General features: G+C 37.6%; 2 protein-coding genes and 1 pseudogene across 2 annotated transcripts; 2 read left to right on the top strand and 1 right to left on the bottom strand.

Moving 5' to 3' along the window:
- The first annotated feature begins 234 nt into the window (after positions 1 to 234).
- Positions 235 to 705, top strand: LOC111153877 (olfactory receptor 145-like). Its single transcript, XM_022513154.1, has one exon. It carries the CDS (start codon positions 235 to 237, stop codon positions 703 to 705), a length of 471 nt encoding a protein of 156 aa, XP_022368862.1.
- Positions 706 to 1,120: 415 nt separating this feature from the next.
- Positions 1,121 to 2,103, bottom strand: LOC111153804 (annotated as a pseudogene).
- Positions 2,104 to 10,788: 8,685 nt separating this feature from the next.
- LOC111153816 (olfactory receptor 8B3-like) lies at positions 10,789 to 11,721 on the top strand. Its single transcript, XM_022513066.1, has one exon. The coding sequence runs from the start codon at positions 10,789 to 10,791 to the stop codon at positions 11,719 to 11,721; it is 933 nt and encodes a 310-aa protein (XP_022368774.1).
- Positions 11,722 to 21,049: the final 9,328 nt, after the last annotated feature.

Below are 21,049 nucleotides of genomic sequence, written 5' to 3' on the forward strand. Positions count from 1 at the left end.
CCCATGTACTTTTTCCTCTTGAATTTGTCCTTCATAGACCTCTGTTATTCTTCTGTATTTACACCCAAAATGCTGATTAACTTCACATCAAAGAAGAATATTATCTCCTACAGGGGATGCATGACCCAGCTTTACTTTTTCTGTGGTTTTGGTATTTCTGAAGCTTATGTGCTGACATCAATGGCCTATGATCACTATGTGGCCATCTGTAACCCACTCTTATATAATGTTGCCATGTCCCCTAAAGTGTGTTCCATCCTTATGCTTGGTTCATATTTGGTGTCGTTTTTGGATGCAACGGCTCACACTGGATGCATGCTGAAACTGACCTTCTGTGATGCAAACACCATCAACCATTATTTGTGTGACATCCTCCCTCTACTCCAGCTCTCCTGCACCAGCACTTATGTGAATGAGCTGGTGGTTTTCATTGTCGTGGGTATGAATATCATCGTGCCCACTGTCACTATCTTTGTCTCTTATGGTTTCATCCTGTCCAGCATCTTGCACATCAGCTCCACTGAGGGCAGGTCCAAAGCCTTCAGCACGTGCAGTTCCCACATAATTGCTGTTTCTCTGTTCTTTGGATCAGGTGCATTTATGTATCTTAAACCATCTTCTGCTGTGTCTATGGATGAGGGAAAAATCTCCTCTGTCTTTTTCACCAAAACAGTTCCTTTGATGAACCCTTTCATCTACAGCTAGAGAAACAAAGATGTTAAACTTGCTCTGAGAAAAACCCAGAGTAGGAGAGTGTTTTGGTCAGAATCACTGTCTGTGGGTATAGTTATAGGACTGCTATATTCTCTTTCTTTCATCAGAATAGTTTTAGGTGGGAGTGTTCATGTCCTATATCTTTCTTACCATAGTGAAGGAAATTTGAGTCATCTGTCAGTTTGTTTTCAGGTTTTTTTTTAACTTGGTAAAATATACTTTATTGATATTATATGACAAGTTAGAGCTCTCCATACCCCTCCTTTATAGGGGTAATGGATGGAAACTATATAGAGGTCAGGGTATTCTCAGCATTTTTGTGGATGTGTTGGGGCAAGGACTCCCCAGGAGCTGAGGGCCCCACTCTTCCTCTTGTTATCTCTGGGGCTGGTCATCCACGGGGCTCTTACTCCTTGGAGGCCATGTGGTCCATAAAGTCCACCACCAGCCAATTCATGTCATACCAGGAAATGAGCTTCACAAAGTGATCATTGAATGTACTGCCAGGATCAACATGGAAGGTGGAAGAGTGAGCATCACTGTTAAAGCCCCAGGAGACAACCTGGTCCTCAGTGGAGCCCAGGATGTCCTTGAAGGGGCGCTCCCATGCCTGCTTCATCACCTTCTTTATGTCATCATATTAGGCAGCTTTCCCTAGGTGGCAGATCAGATCCACAACTGACAATTTAGGAGCAGAAACGGAAGGCCATGCAGAGAGTTTCCTATTCAGCTCAGAGATGACCTCACCCAAAGCATTGCAGTACCAGTAAAAGAAGGGATGTTGTTGTGGGCAGCCCCTTGGCCATCACACCACAGCCTCACAGATATGGTTATGCACAGTTTCTTGATGGCAGGATGGCAGAGACTATAGTCACGAGTCCCTCTACAATGCCATTGTTGTCATGGATGACCTTGGCAAGCGAGGCCAAGGAGTTGGTGGTATAGGAGGCATTGTTGACAGTCTTGAAGGAATTGTCATACTTCTCATGGTTTGCACACATCACAACCATGGGGGCATCAGCAGAAGGGGCAGAGATGATGACCCTCTTAAACCCACCTTCACTTAAGCTCCAGTATTCTCCATGGTTGCAAAGACCCCAGTGGACTGCACAGCATACTTAGCATCAGCATCACCCCATTTAATGTTGGTTGGCTCTCACTCCTGGAAAATCGAGATGGGCTTTGCTTTGATGCCAGGATTCCTGTTCTCAACCATGACTGTACCTTTGAGTTGCCGTGGGTGGAATCATACTGGAATGTGTAGATTATGTACTTGAGGTCAAATGAAAGGGTCTTTAATGATGACAGAATCCACTTTGTCAAGTTAAAAGCAGCCCTGGTGACCAGGTGCCCAATATGGCTAAATCCACTTATTCCAACCTTCATCATTGAGTTTGGGGATAGTGCTGTAACTGCACCAGAAAATGTGGCTATGTGTCAGACAAGGAGGAGGAAAGTCCAATTTTTTAATGATAGGCCTTCCTTCCTCATAATTTTCATGATGTCTTCTCCTTTTTACCACTTTAACCATTGAGAAATGAGATTAATCAATAAATTTATCTTTGTCTTTCACATTGTCATTATGGAACTTATTTTTTTCTCTTGGAAAGGATAAACAGTTCTGTAAATGATCATGTAAAGTAACAGTATGGTGATCTTGTACCTATGGGGGGTTTCTTACACTGTGCTATTGGATTCAGGAATCAGATAATCTGTACTCCTGTCTGTACACTTCCCTGGACTATAATGTGTCTCCTTGAAATGTCACTGTTTCACAGATACAGCAGGTTTCAGAACATCCATAAAATATAATCCATTTTCCAGCTAAATGCTATGTGTTAAGCATTTCTTGAGAGAGGTTTCATATTTACCATAGGAAACACAAGTGATTCTCAATATACATTTATTGCATAGACAGGGTACTGAAGCTTAGAAAAGTTAATGAATTATGTCATACAGCTTATTAAGGAAACATCTTGATAAAGTGTAGCCTCCTGATTTTAAGTCTATTGCTCTTTCAAATATACTTTTTGTCTACTTCATTTTATTATTTTTATTTTTAATTTATTTCAATAATCCTAAAATATGAGAGCATTTTTTTATTTTGAAAGTTGACTGTGCCTTGTTGGCTTACACATGAATATTCCTCAGGGTAATGGTTGTTTTAGGAAAATAGTGTGAGAGTTCTTTTTCTTGTTAAAGAGTAGTCCTATTAGGCTACGCTAGTTGAGAGATGATTGATTGAAACAGGGAGCTTTTTGCAAATTAATTAAAAAATATTTTAGAATGTCTGAATCTAGTAATTCAGAGATGAGGGCATGGGAGAGAAAGGAACCCAGCACCAAACATTAGGCCAGGACCACAAAAACCACATGGACAGGAAACAAGAAATCTCTCTGTAGGAAAGGACTATGAGGTTTAAAACCATCTTTCATCTGACTTTGTCTCCTGCTCTTTAGAGTACTGCAATTCTGCCCCCACCTTGTGTCCATACAGCTGTGATAAAACTTACAGTGCACAACGATCCTACATTAATAGTGTTTTAGGGAATGAAGGCCAAAAGGCCAGATTGATCTCCACATTTATGAGGAACCAAGAACACAGAGGACAGGAGCTTAAATAATGTTTGGTATTCAAAATTCAAGTCAAGATGAAGGGATTTAGAAAGCAAATGATGGAGGAAAGATATCTCTTTTTGTGACTCTTCCTTTCTAGAAGGCTCTAGAAATATTATGGAGACCACAGGATTTCTCTGGGTAGGGTAAAAGCACAAGTCATTTAATATTTAAACCAGGAGATGGGAGGGCACATGTTGTGATGAGCACTAGGTGTTATACACAATTAATGAATCATTGAGCACTACATTAAAATCTAATGATGTACTATATGGTGGCTAACTGAACATAATAAAAAACACAGGTAAAGTAGCAAGGCTGGAGGACCTGGGAAGAGCTAAATCAGTCCTGTGCTTGTTGGCTTCCATGTGCTGCTTCCATATGGATTTTAAGTTACAAAAACCGTGAAATAGCAGCCGAGAGAGCAAAGACAACTTGAAAGAAACACTTGGTGGATAAACCAAATTGTGACAATTTCTTTTCTGGAATAAGATGTTGGATTTTTTTTTTTTTTTTTTTGAGGAAAGAATTACTGGCTACTTTAAAAACCCTTAATCCTAAATTTTGCACCTGAAGCCAATATTACACCATATATTAAGCAATAGAATTTAAATAAAAACTTGAAATCAATTTTAAAAACCCTTAGTCCTTAATCAAATTATGATTTAAATATTTCTAAGAAAACTTCGATAATAGTTAATATTCTACCAGTGTTCAAATTTTCACTCAAGATTCAGGTATTGTGAAATGTAATGCAGCTGTCTTGTTGGCTTATTTGCTTGTTTTTTGGTTTGTTTTTGTTTTTGTCATTGTTTGTTTGTTTGTTTGTTTTTTGAAGACTGAAAAGGTTTATTTCAGAGAATTGGCACCCAAGGACTGCCACAATTGTTGACATTCCAGGGCACAAAGAAACAAAAAAACACTTTTAAACATGACTTGGTTCTAATCTCAAGACACCCAGGCATCAAATAGTTGTTTGGCATCATTAAAACCTTGACTTAATGGTTTGTTTATTTATTTATTTTTAAAAATAATTTATTCATCTTTTAAGCCAATGTATTCACAAAGAAAAATTAATTTATTTTAATTGAAGTATAGTTAACATAATTATATTAATTTCATGCATATGACATTGCAATCTGACATTAATATATACCATGAAATGTTCACCAGGATACATGTAGTTACCATATGTCACCATGTAGTCACTGACTTATGATTTTAAATGACCTCCCACACTGTATAGTGTTCTATAGTTTTCAGTGTACTGATCCTGTACCTCTTTGGAAGTTTTTTCTTAGGTATCTTAGGCTTTGGTGCAATTGTAAGTGGGATTGATACCTTGATTTCCCTTTCTGTTGCTTCATTATTGGTGTACAGAAATGCAACAAATTTCTCTACATTGATTTTTATATCTGCTCTTTTAACTGACTTTGTGTATCAGTGCTAAAAATTTTTTGGTGGAGCCTTTTGGGTTTTCTATGTAGAGTATCATGTCATGTGCACATAGTGAATTTTGACTTCTTTCTTACAGGTTTTAGATGCCTTTTATTTCCTTTTGTTGTCTGATTGGTGAGGCTATGACTTGCAGTAGTATGTTAAATATGGTGAGAGTGAATACCCCTGTGTTGTCCTGACCATAGAGGAAAACCTCTCGATTTCCCCCCATTGGGGATTGTATTAGCTGTGGATTTTTCATATATGGCCTTTATTATATTGAGGTAAGTTAACACTACCTCTACTTTCTTGAGGGTTTTTTTTATCATGAATGGTTATTATATTTTGTTAAATGCTTTTTCTGCATCAATTGAAAGGATCTTATCCTTTCTTTTATTAATGTGGTATATCATATTCATTGATTTGGAAATACTGAACCACCCTTACAACCCAGGAATAAATCCTACTTGATTATGGTGAATGTTTTTGTTGTTGTTGTTCTTAATGGTTGTTTTAAAGTACTTTTTCAATTAGGGGTGCCAGGGTGGCTCAGTTGGTCAAACATCTGTCTCCTGATTTCTGCTCTGGTCAGTTGGTCAAACATCTGTCTCCTGATTTCTGCTCTGGTCATGAGTTCGGGGTCGTGAGATCAAGACCTGAGTCAGGCTCTATGCCGGAGTGATAGTCTGATAGAAATTCTTCCTCTTCCTCGGCTCCTACCATCACTTGAGCTCCTTCTCTCTCTTTCTCTCTCAAGTAAGTAAATAAATGTTTAAAATACTGTAGGATTATATTTGCTAGTATTTTGTTGAGAATTTTTACATTCATGCTTATCAGATATATTGGTCCATAGTTCTCTTTTTTAGTGGAGACTTTGTCTGGTTTTCATATTAGGCCAATGCTGGCCTCATAGAATGAATTTGGAAGTTTTCCTTCCATTTCTATATTTTGGAATAGTTTGAGAAGTATAGGTATTAACTCTTCTTTAAATGTTTGGCAGAATTCCTCTGGACTTTTGTTTGTTGGGAAATTTTTGATTACTGATGGAATTTCCATGCTGGCTATCAGTCTTTTCAAGTTTTTTATTTTTTTCCTGTCTCAGTTTTGGTAGTTTATATGTTTCTAGGAATTATGTCTTTTTCTAGGTTGTCCAAATTGTTGACATATAGTTTTTCATAATGTTCCCTTACAATAGTTTGTGTTTCTGTGGTATCGTTATTTCTCCTTTCTAAGATTTTATTTTCTCACTTCCCTTCTTTTTTTTCTCTTTTGTTATGTTCTGTTAGCCAGTATATAGTACAACACAAGTTTTTGATGTAGTGTGCAACAATTCATTAATTGTGTAAAACACCCAGTGCTCATCACAACATGTGCCCTCCTTAAAGCCATCACCTATTTACCCCACCCTCACCCCCCTTCCTTCTGTAATCCTCAGTTTGTTTCTCAGAGTCAAGAGCCTGTAATGGTTTGTCTTCCTCTCTGATTTCTTCCATTCAGTTTTCCCTCCCTTCCCCTTGGTCCTCCACTGTATTCCATATGTTCCACAAATAAGTGAAACCATATGATAATAGTCTTTCTCTGCTTAACTTATTTAACTTATCATAATGCCCTCCAGTTTCATTCATGTTGATGCAAATGGTGGGTATTCATCCTTTCTGATGGCTGAGTAATATTCCATTGTATATATGGGCCACATCTTCTTTATCCATTCATTTATTGAAGGGCATCTCAGCTCCATCCTCAGTTAGGGTAGTGTGGAAATTGCTGCTATGAACATTGGGGTGCATGTGCCCCTTCTTTTCATTACATCTGGCAAGGGATTTTATAATTTTATTAATTTTTTCAAAGAGTCAGCCCTTGGTTTCATTGATCTGTTCTGTTGTTTTATGGTTTCTTTTTTAAAAATTTATTTCTACTTATTTATCATTTAAATTCAATTAGCCAAATGTATAGTACATCATTAATTTTTGATATTTGTAGTTTTTATATCATTTATTTCCATCTAATCCTTATTATATCTCTTCTGCTAGCTTTTGGCTTCATTTGTTGTTTTTTTTTTTAAGCTCCTTTAGGTATAAGGTTTGGTTGTTTATTTGAGATTTTTCTTGCTTCTTGATGTAAGCCCGTACTGCTATATACTTCCCTCTTATGACCACTTTTGTTACATCCCAAAGGTTTTGGACAATTGTGTTTTCATTTTAATTTGTTCTCATATATTTTAAAAATTCATTTTGATTTCCAGGTTGACCCATTTGTCGTTAAGTAACAGGCTTTTTAATCTCCACATATTTGTGGTCTTTCTGAATTTTTTCTTTTGGTTGATTTCATGTTTCATAACATTGTGGTCAGAAAATATGCATGGTGTGAAATCAGTCTTTTTGTACTTGTTGAGGCCTGATTGTGACTAGTATGTGATCTGTTCAGGAGAATGTCCCATGTGCACTTGAATGTGTATTCTGCCACTTTAGGGTGAAATATTCTGAATATATGAGCTAAGTTCATCTGTTCCAGAGTGTTCTTCAAAGTCATTGTTTCCTTATTGATTTTTTTCCTCAAATGATCTGTCCATTGATGTAATTGGGTTGTTAAGGTCCCCTACTATTATTGTATTATTATCAACGAGTTTCTTTATGTTTGTTACTAATTGTTCATGATATATGTGGGTGCTCAGATGTTGGGACATAAATGTTTACAATTGTAAGATCATTGTTGGATAGACCCCTTTATTATGGTATAGTGCTTTTCTTCATCCTTCATTATAGTCTTTGGTTTAAAATCTAGTTTGTCTGATACAAGTATTATTCTCTGGCTTTCTTTGAGATCCATTTGCATGGTAAATATTTTCTGTCTTCTCACTTTCAATCTGTAGGTGTCTTAAGTCTAAAATGAGTCTCTACAATGAGGCAGCATATAGATGAGTCTTATTTTGATAATCCATTATGACACCTTATTATGTGCTTTGCTTAGAGCATTTAGTCCATTTACTTTCAGAGTTATTATTGATAGATATGAATTTAGTGCTATTTTATTAGTTGTTTGTCATCATTTCTGGAGATTTTCTTAGTTCCTTTCTAGTTTTTGTCACTTTTGGTCTTTCATTCCCAGTCAGAGTCCCCTGGAATATTTCTTGCAGTCCTGGTTTAGTGGTCATGAACTCCTTTAGGTTTTGTTTGTCTGGGAAACTCTTTACTCTCCTTCTATTCTGAATTCTAGCCTTCCTGTGTAGACTCTTCTTGCCTGCAATTTTTCCCATTCAGCATGGTGAATATATCATGCCACTCCCTTCTGGCTTCCCAAGTTTCTCTTGAGAGATCCACAGCTATCCTTATCCATGTTCCTTTGTAAGTTAGGGGCTTCTTTTGTGTTGCTGCTTTCAGAATTTCAGTTTAGTAAACTAGAGCATGGATAAGCAGTTGACCCTTGCTCTCTGTATGTATGTATTCATTATCCAATTTTTATCAGTTTTATCTTTGTATAAATTGGTCACAGTATTGGGAAGTTGCCATGATTTGGTAATTTTTCAGCCTTTTTTTCTTTGAATATGTTTTCTCGTTCTTTCTAACTCTCTTCTCCTACTGGGGTTGCTGAAATGCATATATTGATCCACTTGGTAGCATCCAATAAGTCCCTCAGGCCTTCTTCAGTATTTTTTTTTCTTTTTCATTTTGCCCTTCTGACTGAATAATTTACATTGATCTTTAATCAAATTCATGATCCTCTCTTTTGTTCTATCTCATTTGCTCTTGAACCCCTCTACTGAATTTTTTTAGTTCAGATATGTATTCTTTAGCTCCATGATTTCTATTTAATAGTTTTAAAAATTTTCTGTCTCTCTATGAAAATTTTCTCTTGGTTTGTGTATTGTTTTCTGACTCCAGTGAGCATTTCTTGACAGTCATTTTAATTCTCTTTCAGGTAAATCACATATTTTCATTTCATCAATATCAGTTTGGAATTTTCTTTTATTGTTTTTGGATGTATTTCAACTTGCATCCATTTTCATTGGCTCTCTGCACATTAGACAAAACACCCAGCACCCAGCTGTTCTAACATTCATGGACTGGCCTGAGATTAGACAAGTTACCACCAACAAGCCTGGTCAGAGACTTTGGAGGCCTCTCAATTTGATACCATCTAAACTAAACCTCTTTCTTTGTTCTTAGTTGCAGGACGCCCTGCATTCCTATGCCTCTTGCATCCATACTATGCTGTGTTGGGTCTGTGTTCTAAAACAAGCAACATTGAAGTCATTTCCTTAAGGAGCTCAGAGAGAAGTTGTGTTACTAGACACATAGTGCACATTTAATTCTCACAAGGGAGAAGCTGTAAGAAAGGGTTTTCATTTGCCTGCTCTATACTGAGGCAAGGGAGGAGCTCTGGTGACTTCCAGCCCAAACCACCATCTTTTTTGTCTCTTTCCATGGACAGCTAAAGTCCGCTGTGTCTTGTATCCCCTCTGCTTTCTGACACAAACTATCTAGAATCCAGTCTTCTGGACACACCTAATAAATGTTGGGGGCATTGGACACATGATACAATTCTTTCCCTCCCCAGAGAGAATGCAGGAACTGGGGGGTTTTGTCCCAATTTGAAGGTGATGTGCAAGGAAAAGTGTTACAACAACAGGATATCTAGAATTTTCCTGGAAGATCCAATATGACTAGATTCATGCTTTAACTGGGAATAGGACTACCTGAACTACTTATATGGAGAATATGATGAAATGTTTCTGAATCAGTGTGTTCATGGAGGACTGGAGGGACTAGGGCTATCTCTTCTGTCATCTTGCTGAACAAGAAATGGGAATTTATTTTTGGCTCCTCTTGGGGGATGTCCAATCCCTACACTGAAGGGAAACCTTGAGTAAAATTTTGAATCCCTAAAGAATTAGAGACACCTTGTAGTCCTTTGTGTAAATACATCCCCCTCAATACTCTATTACACCAGAAACCATTCCCTGTGGAAGAGACCCAGTAAGCTTCTCACCTGCTTATAATTGAGTACATTGTATCATTACACTCAACTGAAGTCTTCTGCTAAATGATAATATTAAAGTCTGTTTATTTTGGTCTGCTCCTTAAGAGGACTCATAATCAGAAATTATTATGTGTGTAGTTCAGAAGGATTTCCAGGACATATCAGAAATTAAGTGTGGGCTGCTTGCTCATTGACTCAAAAGAAGCAAAAGTTTGGAGACTAAATTGCCCTTTCAGCATCACAGGAGTAATACTAGCAGGAAAGACCAAGGTGTTCTTGCCTCCACTGGGTAAGTTTCTGAATTCTATTTATACTCATGTCTTCCTTTTGTGATGGAAGTCCAGGGATTTAAGATATGCCAATTTCTTTCTAGTTTTTGCAGTCCTCAGACTCATGTGAAATTGATAGAAGGACCTGTTTAGGTAAGGGTGGTGGTGCAGGGAAGGTTCAGAGACATTATTAGGTTTCAAGGGTGCAATTTATTTGTCAGTTCCATGCACAGAATTCTCACTCCTGTACATTTTTAGTTTTTACTCTGTGACATGGGGCAGGAACTTAATCTCTCCTAGACTCTGGTCCTTTATTTTTGGATAAGAAACAACATTCTTCATTACCACCACACCACATCCAAACCCCATTAGAGGCCAGTACCAGATTGGTTGGGTTGCTGCCTCCATTTTACTGGTTAGGGGAGGGGTCACATGGTCAAAGAAATGAAATGAGAGAAGGTGATTCTCTCCTCGTACAATCTTCTCCCTTAACCTTTGGTTTTCACATCAGTCCTGTTGGCATATGGAAGCACTGGCCTTCATACTTTAGGCCAGGTTTTGAATGTCTTTGCTTAAACAGCTTATAAAGACTCTCATGAAGAAATGTCCATGTCACTAGATTTATGATAATGGTAAAGCAGATTCTGTGGGTCCAGGCTGGGCTAGTCTCAGACATTCCTAGTACAAACCTAATTCCTGTGAGAGGAGATATGGTGGGAAATGTTGAATTGTTCTCTGTGTAATTTTTCTATGTTCACAGATCCCCTTAGAGGAAAATGCCTCCTGAAAATGCTTCCTTTGTGACTGAATTCATTCTCGTGGGGCTAACAGACTTGCCATATCTCCAGCTTCCCCTGTTCTGCCTGTTTCTACTCATGTATATGGTCACTGTGTTGGGAAATTTGGGTTTGGTGACTCTAATCAAGCTGAATGCACACCTGCACACCCCCATGTACTTTTTCCTCTTGAATTTGTCCTTCATAGACCTCTGTTATTCTTCTGTGTTTACACCCAAAATGCTGATTAACTTCACATCAAAGAGGAATATTATCTCCTACAGGGGATGCATGACCCAGCTTTACCTTTTGTGTGGTTTTGGTATTTCTGAATGTTATGTGCTGACATCAATGGCCTATGATCGCTATGTGGCCATCTGTAACCCACTCTTATATAATGTTGCCATGTCCCCCAAAGTGTGTTCCATCCTTATGTTTGGTTCATACTTGGTGTCATTTTTGGATGCCATGGCTCACACTGGATGCATGCTGAGACTGACCTTCTGTGATGCAAACACCATCAACCGTTATATGTGTGACATCCTCCCTCTGCTCCAGCTCTCTTGCACGAGTACCTATGTCAATGAGCTGGTGGTTTTCATTGTGGCAGGCATCAATGTGATTGTGCCCCGTGTCACCATCTTTGTGTCTTATGGTTTCATCCTGTCCAGCATCCTGCACATCAGCTCCACTGAGGGCAGGTCCAAAGCCTTCAGCACGTGCAGCTCCCACATAATTGCTGTTTCTCTCTTCTTTGGATCTGGTGCATTTATGTATCTTAAACCATCTTCTGCTGGGTCTATGGATGAGGGGAAAATCTCCTATGTCTTTTATACCATTGCAGTTCCAATGATGAACCCCTTCATTTACAGCTTGAGAAACAAAGACATTAAATGCGCTGTGAAGAAAACTCTGAATCAGATACAGTTTTGACCAGAAACAGTGTCTGTCCATTTAGTTAATTACACACAGGGGGATTCTGTGTGTTTAAATAAAATAATTTCAGTGGCATTCTTCCTGGCCTTTTTTCCCAATATGGTAAAAGAAGTTTGAGTCTCACAATTTATTTTTAGCCTTTATGAAGTAGGTCTTCTTTACCTCACCAATACCACAATATCTTCTCCATGTTTTTGTTCTATTTACTAATAGCATTAAGTAAGTAAAATGTTGTCTCTTTTTCCTATTTTCATTTTGAACTTGTTTTTTCCTCTGGAACATGATGAATTGTTTTTAAAGCATCGAAATAGGTAACACTACTACATGAAATTGTATTATTGGGTGTATTCTTATCTGCCACTTGGTATTAGAATATGCGTTAGATACTCTGTACTCCCATTTTCCATCCTCCATTTGGGAAGAATATGTCCACTTTAAATGCTAGATGTTGAAGATTCCATAAGGACAATCAAATTTAATGCATATGCACGCATCAGATAACAAGAATTTTTTTTGGTAGACTTTTCTTTTTACTTTTGTACAATCAAGCCAACACATAGCTGATCAGAAGAAATATTTTCATTGTATGGCTGGGTAAGTGAAGCTCAGAGTAGTTAGATTTACCTAAGGTCGCACAGCTTTAAAAAGTAAGAAATTATTATTTTTTTTTCCTTAAGATTTTTTTTAAATTTTTTACTTTTTATAAACATATAATATATTTTTATCCCCAGGGGTACAGGTCTGTGAATCGCCAGGTTTACACACTTCCCAGCACTCACCATAGCACATACCCTCCCCAATGTCCATAACCCCACTCCTTCTCCCAAATCCCCTCTCCCCAGCAGCCCTCAGTTTGTTTTGTGAGATTAAGAGTCAGTTGTGGTTGATAAAAAGTAAGAATTTAGGCTAAATGATTAGCCTCTAACTTATGTCTTCTACTCTTTGTAGTCTATTTTGCTTTACTTTATTATTATTATTATTATTTTAGTTTCAAGTTTTTATTTAAATTCCAGTTAGTTAGCATACAGTGTCATGTTAGTTTCAGGTGTAGAATTTCATGATTTAGCACACACATCCAACACCCAGTGCTCATCACAAGTAGTTCCCTCCTTAATCAACATCTCCCATTTAACCTATTTCCCTGCCTACCTGTCCTCTAGCAACCTGTTTGTTGTATCTAGTCAAAAATCTGTTTTATGGTTTGCCTCTCTTCCCTCCACCACATTCGTTTTGTTTTTCAAATTTCATCTATGAGTGAAATCATCTGGTATTTGTCTTTCTCCCATTGACTTATGTCACTTAACACAGTATCTCTAGTTCCATGCATGTCTTGGCAAATGTCAAGATTTCATTCTTTTTATGTCTAATATTCGTGTGTGTGTGTGTGTGTGTGTGTGTGTGTGTGTGTGTGTATGGGTTCCTCTCTATCGTCATCCTCACCAACATCTGTTGTTTCCTCTGTTGATTTTGTCCATTCTGACAGGTGTGAGGTGATAGTTCATTATAGTTTTGATTTGTATTTCCCTGATGATGAGTGATGTTGAACTTTTCCTGTGTCTGCTAGTCATCTGTATGTCTTCTTTGGAAAAATGGATACTGTTTAACTGAACTTTATAGAACACTAGTCAAGGAATTTAATTGGCTAAAGAAACCCAATTTTGACAATTTCTTTTCTGGTATAAGGTACTGGATTATTTTTATTTTGAGAAAACACAAAAAGATGGCTACTTCAAAAATCCTTCATCCTTAATCAGGTGACAATTTAAATATTTCTAACTTTAATAATATTTACTACTTTATTTGTTTTCTAATTACTACTCAAGATTTAGGCATTGTTAAATTTAGCATAACTGGTGTGTTGGCTTGTTTTTGTTTTAGATGCTTGATATCACTAAAACCTTGACTATGATTTAATATTTATGTTTAGAAACAATTTATTTTTAATTGAAGTATAATTGATATATAATAGTCTATTAGTTTCATGCATAGAACATAGTGATCTGACATTTATATGCACTATCAAATGCTTTTCATGATAAATTTAGTTGCCATCTGTTACCATGAGTTGCTGACTTATTAAGTGACCTCTCACAGCACATCCCCTGGCCTCTATATCAACATGCTTGATTTTCCTTTAACAAATTCCATTTATATAAAATAATTGGTTTGGGTTGTAGTTTTTGTTTATTTTATTTGCTGTCTGTTTTTTTTTATTACCTTATGTTAGTCACCATATAGTACATCATTAATTTTTGATGTAGTGTTCCAAGATTCATTGTTTGCATATAATACCCAGTGCTCTGTGCAATATGTGCCCTCCTTAATACTCATTACTGGGCTCACCCACCCCCACCAAAACTCTCAGTTTTTTTCCCCAGAGTCCATAGTCTGTCATGGTTTGTCTCCTGCTCCGATTCCCCTCCTTCATTTTTCCCCTCCTTCTCCTAATGTCCTCCATGCTATTTCTTATGTCCCACAAGTAAGTGAAACCATATGATAATTATCTTTCTCTGTTTGGCTTATGTTACTTAGTATAATCTCCTCCAGTCCCATCCATGTTGATGCAGATGGTGGTATTCATCCTTTCTGATGGCTGAGTAATATTCCACCGTATATGTGGACCGCATCTTCTTTATCCATTCATCTGTTGAAGAGCATCTTGGCTCTTTCCACAGTTTGGGTATTGTGGAGATTGCTGCTGTGAACATTGGGGTTGCTGTCTGTTTTGATGAAATTGTTTTGCTTATTGAAAAAAAGTGTGTCAATAAGTAAACGATATATGTTGATATTTAGGAACTGCTATAGACATGGCAAAGATGCATCCATTTTGTTATATATTTTATCACTATTTGTGCTACCTAATAGTATATGTTAACCCTGGTCACTCATCTTTCATTTGAGAAGCCTCAAAATATGGAGTCAATCTTCTTAATTTTCATAAAAAGACTTTTAGAAATGATTATTTTTTATTGAAGAAAGGATAACTTACCTTTTGCACTAGATTCCATTTTTCAGATTATTTGGAGGAAAAGTTCATTAAAATTGTTATAAAAGTTATAAAGACAGTTTATTAAAGTTAAGATTTGCGAAGTTTTTGTAAAAGCAACTTAGCTGGGGCACCTGGGTGGTTCAGTGGGTTAAGCCTCTGCCTTCAGCTCAGGTTATGATCCCGGGCTCCTGGGATCGAGCCCCACATCAGACTCTGCTCAGCAGGGAGACTGCTTTTCCTTCTCCCTGCCACTTCTCTCGTTTGTGCTCTCTGTGTTCCTTTGCCAAATAAATAAAAAAAACTTTAAAAAATAGGCAACTTAGCTGACAGCTTTCTGATGAGTAGTTTAAGCACTAAGCATGTATTGGGACTTCTTTTAAAAAAGGAGAACCAAGTCAGGTGGTTTACAAGCACAACATAGTTATCCCTTATGGTTTTTGCTTTTTTTGTGCTATGTGAATAGCCAAAAAAGAAGTTTTGAGAAGTATGAGTCTATTGAAATTGTCACAACTAGGAGTCAAGCAGGGAAGTCATGTGATTTGTCTGTACCTATGTCCTAGGACAGAGCTGTCTGAATCAGTATGAAAGCTTGGACTGTCTGGGAAATAACAGAAAATGATTCTCCTACTTCAGGACCAGAATCAAAGTTGAATTACATTCTAAATTTGTTTTGTGTAAAGTTTGTGTAAGTGAGCTAATAGTGTTGTTCAGACCAGGTTTGGAATGTGCACGATCAGGGTTCACTGAGGTTCAGGAGTCATGAAAAACAGAAGTACAAGGGGTTCTGAGTTCCATGTCCTTTTAATTGCTGAACCCCTAAATTTATTGAACCTCATTCTCCACTTCTTCTGACACTGCCTTCTTAAACTCACACACACAGACATACACACACCCCTACACACAGTTTTGAAGTTATATTGTATGAGATATTTTATGAGATCACTGCCTAACATTGATTGGACGATATGCAACCCACTTTCAGGTAGATGGTTCCAGCTCCAGAGGAAGGGCTGAGCAGGAAGTACTTGCTGAATCTAGGAAAAGGAAATAGTTATTGCTTTAATCAGTTGCTTGTTTGTGGAAACACACATGCACATGCACACACATACGTACTAACACACACATGTGCATTCACTTTCATGCACACACAGCATTTTGTACCTCTGAGTACCTAGCAATATGTGGCATTGGAGTATATGTCACAAATATAAATAAGGCAGAGGAAGGGAAAGATACAGAAGTAGATTTTCTTAATGCAACAGAGTACATAGATTCTAAGATAAACCTCATGTAGTCAAAATTTCTTCTTAAAATCGATTTTGTTGAATTGTCCATGCTGGGGAACAGACGTGGTATTTTTCCCCAAGTCTGGCATACTTGGCTTTTGTCTCATGCACTGGGACATTCCACTGTCTTATCAGCTGACGATCAGGTGAAGTAGCTGGTTTATCTGCAGGGCTTAGTTGTATAAAAGATATAGATTTAAACATGAAAATCATACTCAGTGTGAAGTTTTACTTTCTGAGGGAGAGACTCTCATCTTCCTCCCTGAGGAAGCAATCCCTGAGGATTGCTGGTGGCATCACAGGAAGGGGCTGTTGAAAGTCTCTCTCTGCCAGGAAGTTAAAATAACACATTCAAATATTAATATCGAGATGTGCAGGGTGTTGCAGTTGCTTTTAATGTGCTTTAGTTTTTCTGCTCTGTCACATCTGTCAATTTATGTATTTGAAGGGGAAATGGTGTGAGATAAAGAGGAGAGAAAAGCTTGGTTTTCATTTCATAGATGATGAAACTGATGATCAGATGTGTTCACGGTTTGTCTCAAATTACAACTTGTGAGTGGTAGAGCTGAGACTAGGACTAGGGTTTGATTCTAAATATATCAGCATATTATTGTTATTAATGTACTCTACTGTTAAGTATCTGTGAATCATGAAAATGGTTTCAGTGAATAAAAAGTCCGAGAATATAAATAAAAGGAACAGGCTAAACTAAGCAAAATGTGAGGAAAATATCATTCCCACTTTATATTTGGAAGCTCTGTTGCCTAATTTAGAATGTGTGAATATATTCTTATTTTATACTGGCCTTCATGATATATGGAAACACATAAGGGTAGACTATAATAATCATTTCCACATTCTCTTCATCCTTCTTCTGGCTGGATATGGAACACCATGAGGTGTGAGCAAAAGCTGGAGAATGATTGTGTCAGTATCGTGGTGGAGAATGGGAGGAATAGGGGCACACAGAGGGCTCTGGGACCCGGAATACTCTGTTCTTAGTTCTGCATGGTCACTGTAAGCTGTTCAGTCATAATAATGGTTGAAGTGTATTTTGTAGGCTTTGATATATGTATGTATGCTGACTTTCACAATAAATTATGGTTGAAAACCTTGGATTCTACCTGGATTTAAGTTAAATATTAATGAAATCAAAAAGCCAAGACTGAGAATAAAGGCTCAGGGAAGGGAACAACCTTCCAACTACAGAATGGTTCACACAGAAGAAACCAGGGGAAGTAATGTATTGAGTAACATGAAATAGTCTTAGGAATTTCTACCAGGTTCTATGGAAGGAGCAACGTCCATAGCGAACCCCATTGTATAGATCTGTAATAGGTTATCAGTCAGTATGCTTAGGTTAATGTAAAGAGGAGATAGTTCTCATAACATATACATAATTTCATTTTCTTAACCCTTCTATATTCATGATAGTCTTCTTTTCCTCTGCACATTTTGCTGTAAATTACTCTTAGTTAAAATACAGTATAATATTAGTTTCAGGTGTAAAATTTAATGATTTATCCCTTACATACAATACCCTGTGCTCATCACAGTAAGTGCCCTCCTTAATCCCCATCACCTACTTAATCCATTCCACCCCCACCCCACTTACCTCCCCTCTGGTCACCATCAGTTTGTCCTCTGTAGTTAGAATCTGTCTCTTGGTTTGCCTCTCTCTCTCCCTTTTCCCCCCTTTTGTTCATTTATTTCAATTCTTAAATTCTACATGTGAGTGAAATTATCTGACATTTGTCTTTGAATGACTTATTTCACTTAGCATAATAGTCTGTATCTCCATCCATGTCATTGCAAATGGCAAGATTTCATTCTTTTTGATGACTAATATTCTATTGTATATCTATAGCACACTTCTTTATCATTTCATCATTCAGTGGATATTTGGGCTCTTTCCATAATTTCTCTATTGTTGATAATGCTGCTATAAACATTGGGGTGTATGCATCTCTTTGATTCAGTATTTTTGTATCCTTTGAGTAAATACCTAGTAGTGCAATTGCTGAATTGTAGGGTTGTTCTATTTTATCTTTTTGAAGTACTTCCATACTGTTTTCAAGAGTGGCTGTACCAGTTCACATGCCCACCAACAGTGTAAGAGGGTTCCCCTCTATCCTCATCCTTGCCAACATCTGTTGGTTCCTTTGTTGTTAATTTTAGCAGCTGCGATTTGTGTGAGGTGATATCTCATAGTTTTTATTTGTATTACCCTGATGATGAGTGATGTTGTTTTTGTGTGTGTTGTTCATTGTGCGTTTTTTTGAGAAATGTCTGTTCATGTCTTCTGCTGATTTTTTAACTGCATTATTTGGTTTTTGGTTGTTGAGTTTAAAAGTTATTTATATATTCTGGATACTAACCTTTTATCAAATATGTAATTTACAGATACCTTCTTTTTTAAAAAAATTGTGTTAGTCACCATACAGTACATCATTAGTTGTTGATGTAGTACTCCATGATTCATTGTTTGCATATAACACTCAGTGCTCCAGGCAGTATGTGCCATCCTTAATACCCATCACTGGGCTAAGCCATCCCCCTATCCCCCATCCCCTCTAAAACCCTCAGATTATTTCCCAGAGTCCACAGTCTTTCATGATTGTCTCCCCCCTCATCCCCCAACCTTCATGTTTCCCTTCCTTCTCCTCATGTCTTCTCTCATTCTGAAGATTGCCTTTTAGTTTTGTTGATTGTTTCCTTTGCTCTGCAGAAGTATTTTATTTTGATGAAGTCAGCAATAGTTTATTTTTGCTTTTGATTCCTTTGCCTCAGGACACATATCTAGTAAGATTTTGCTACAGCCAATGTCAAGGAGATTACTGCCCTTGTTCTCCTGTAGGATTTTGTTGGTTTCCTGTCACACATTTAGTTCTTTCATCCAATTTGAATTTATTTTTGTGTATGGTTTAAGCAAGTAGTTCAGTTTCATTCTACTGCATATCACTGTCTTGTTTTCCCAAACCATTTTTTGAAGAGACTGTCTTTTTCCATTGGATATTCTACTTGCTATGTCAAAGATGAGTTGACTGTATAATTTGGATCTATTTCTGGGTTTTCTATTCTGTTCCATTGGTCTATGTGTCTGGTTTTTTTTTTTTTCAAGGTCATATATTGAGTAAGTGATCTTGAGTTTATTTTCTTTTTTAAATCTAAATTAGCCAACATATAGTACACCATTACTTTCAGATGTAGTGTTCAGTGATTCATCAGTTGTGTATAACACCCCGTGCTCATCACCTCATGTGTCCTTCTTAATGCCATCACCCAGTTACCCCAATCCCCCAAACACTGCCCTTTCCACAACCCTGTTAGTTTCTCAGAATCAAGAGTCTGTCATGGTTTGTCTCTCCCTCTGATTTTGTCTCATTCAGTTTTCCCCCTTTCCCCTGTGGTCCTCCCACTATTTCTTATGCCCCACTTATGAGTGGAACCATATGATAATAATCTTCCTCTGCTTGATTTATTTAACTTAGCATAATCTCCTCCTGTTCCATCCATGTCGATACAAATGGTGGGTTTTCATCCTTTCTGATGGCTGAGTAATATTCCACTGTATATATGGGCCACATCTTCTTTATCCATTCTTCTGCTGAAGGGCATCTCAGCTCCTTCCACAGTTTGGCTATTGTGGAAATTGCTGCTATGAACGTTGGGGTGCATGTACCCCTTCTGTTCACTACATCTATATCTTTGGGGTAAATACCCATTAGTGCAATTGCTGGGTCATAGGGTAGCTCTATTTCTGAAGTCTTGAGGAAACTTGATACTGTTTTCCAGAGTGGCTTTACCAGCTTGCATCCTCACCAACATTGTAAGAGGGTTCTTCTTTCACCACATCCTTGCCAACTCTTGTTGTTTCCTGTCTTGTTAATTTTGGCCATTCTAAGTGGTGTGAGGTGGTATCTCATTGTGGTTTTGATAGTATTTCCCTGATGCCAAGTGATGTGGAGCATTTTTTCAGGGGTTGGTTGGCCATTTGTCTGTCTTCTTTGGAGAAGTGTCTGTTCATGTCTCCTGTCCATTTTTTGACTTGATTATTTATTTTGTGTGTGTTGAGTTTGGGAAGTTATTTACAGATCTTGGATACAAGCCCTGTAACAATAATTCATTTGCAAATATCACTGTGTTCATGGAGGGTCGCAGGGTCTAGAGCGTCCTCTTCTGCCAGGGGAAATGAGAATTTATTTGGCTCCTCTTTGAGAGATGTCTAATCCCTACAGTGGAGGGAAACCTTTAGTAAAATTTTGAGTCCATAAGGAATTAAAGACCCATTGTGGTTCTTTGTGAAAGTACAATTCCCTCAAGATCCTATTGCCCTGGAAACCATTCCCTGCGGAAGAGACTGAGCAAGCTTCTGCCATGTTTATAACTGAGGACATTATATCATTGCTCTCACCTTAAGTCTTCTGTGATATACCAAGGGCCAAAATGATAATAATAAAGGCTGTTTATTTTTGTCTGCTGCTTAAAAGGACTCATAATCAGAAATTATTATCTTCAATTCAGGAGGATTTCCAGGGCTCATCAGAAATTAAGTGTGGGTTGTGTCCTCATAGAATCAAAGGGAAAAAAGTCAGAGAGACTAAATCTGCCCTTTCAGGACCACAGAGGTAATACTGGTAATGAAGGACAAAGGTATTCTTGCCTAAGGAGGTTGAGTTTCTGAATTCCAGTTATATTCATGTCTTCCTTTTGTGATGGGAGTCCAGGGATCTAAGATATGCCAACCTCTTTCCAGTTTTTGCAGTCCTCAGACTCATGTGAAATTGATAGAAGGGAGGATAGAAGGGATTGAAGGGAGGGTGGTCATGCAGGGATGGTTCAGAGATTATTATGTTTCAAGGAGGCAATTTATTTGTCAGTTCATGGGCAGAACTCTCACTCTTATACATTTATACTTTTTACTTTGTGACATGGGGCAGGAACTTAAACTCTCCTAGACTCTGGTCCTTTATTTTTGGATAAGAAACATTCCACATTCCTACCACACCACGATTGGTGGGGTTGCTGCCTCCAATTTTACTGGTTAGGG

The sequence above is a fragment of the Enhydra lutris genome, unplaced genomic scaffold (genome assembly GCF_002288905.1).
Source record: "Enhydra lutris kenyoni isolate GAN:26980312 unplaced genomic scaffold, ASM228890v2 scaffoldscaffold34, whole genome shotgun sequence".
NCBI lineage: Eukaryota > Metazoa > Chordata > Mammalia > Carnivora > Mustelidae > Enhydra > Enhydra lutris.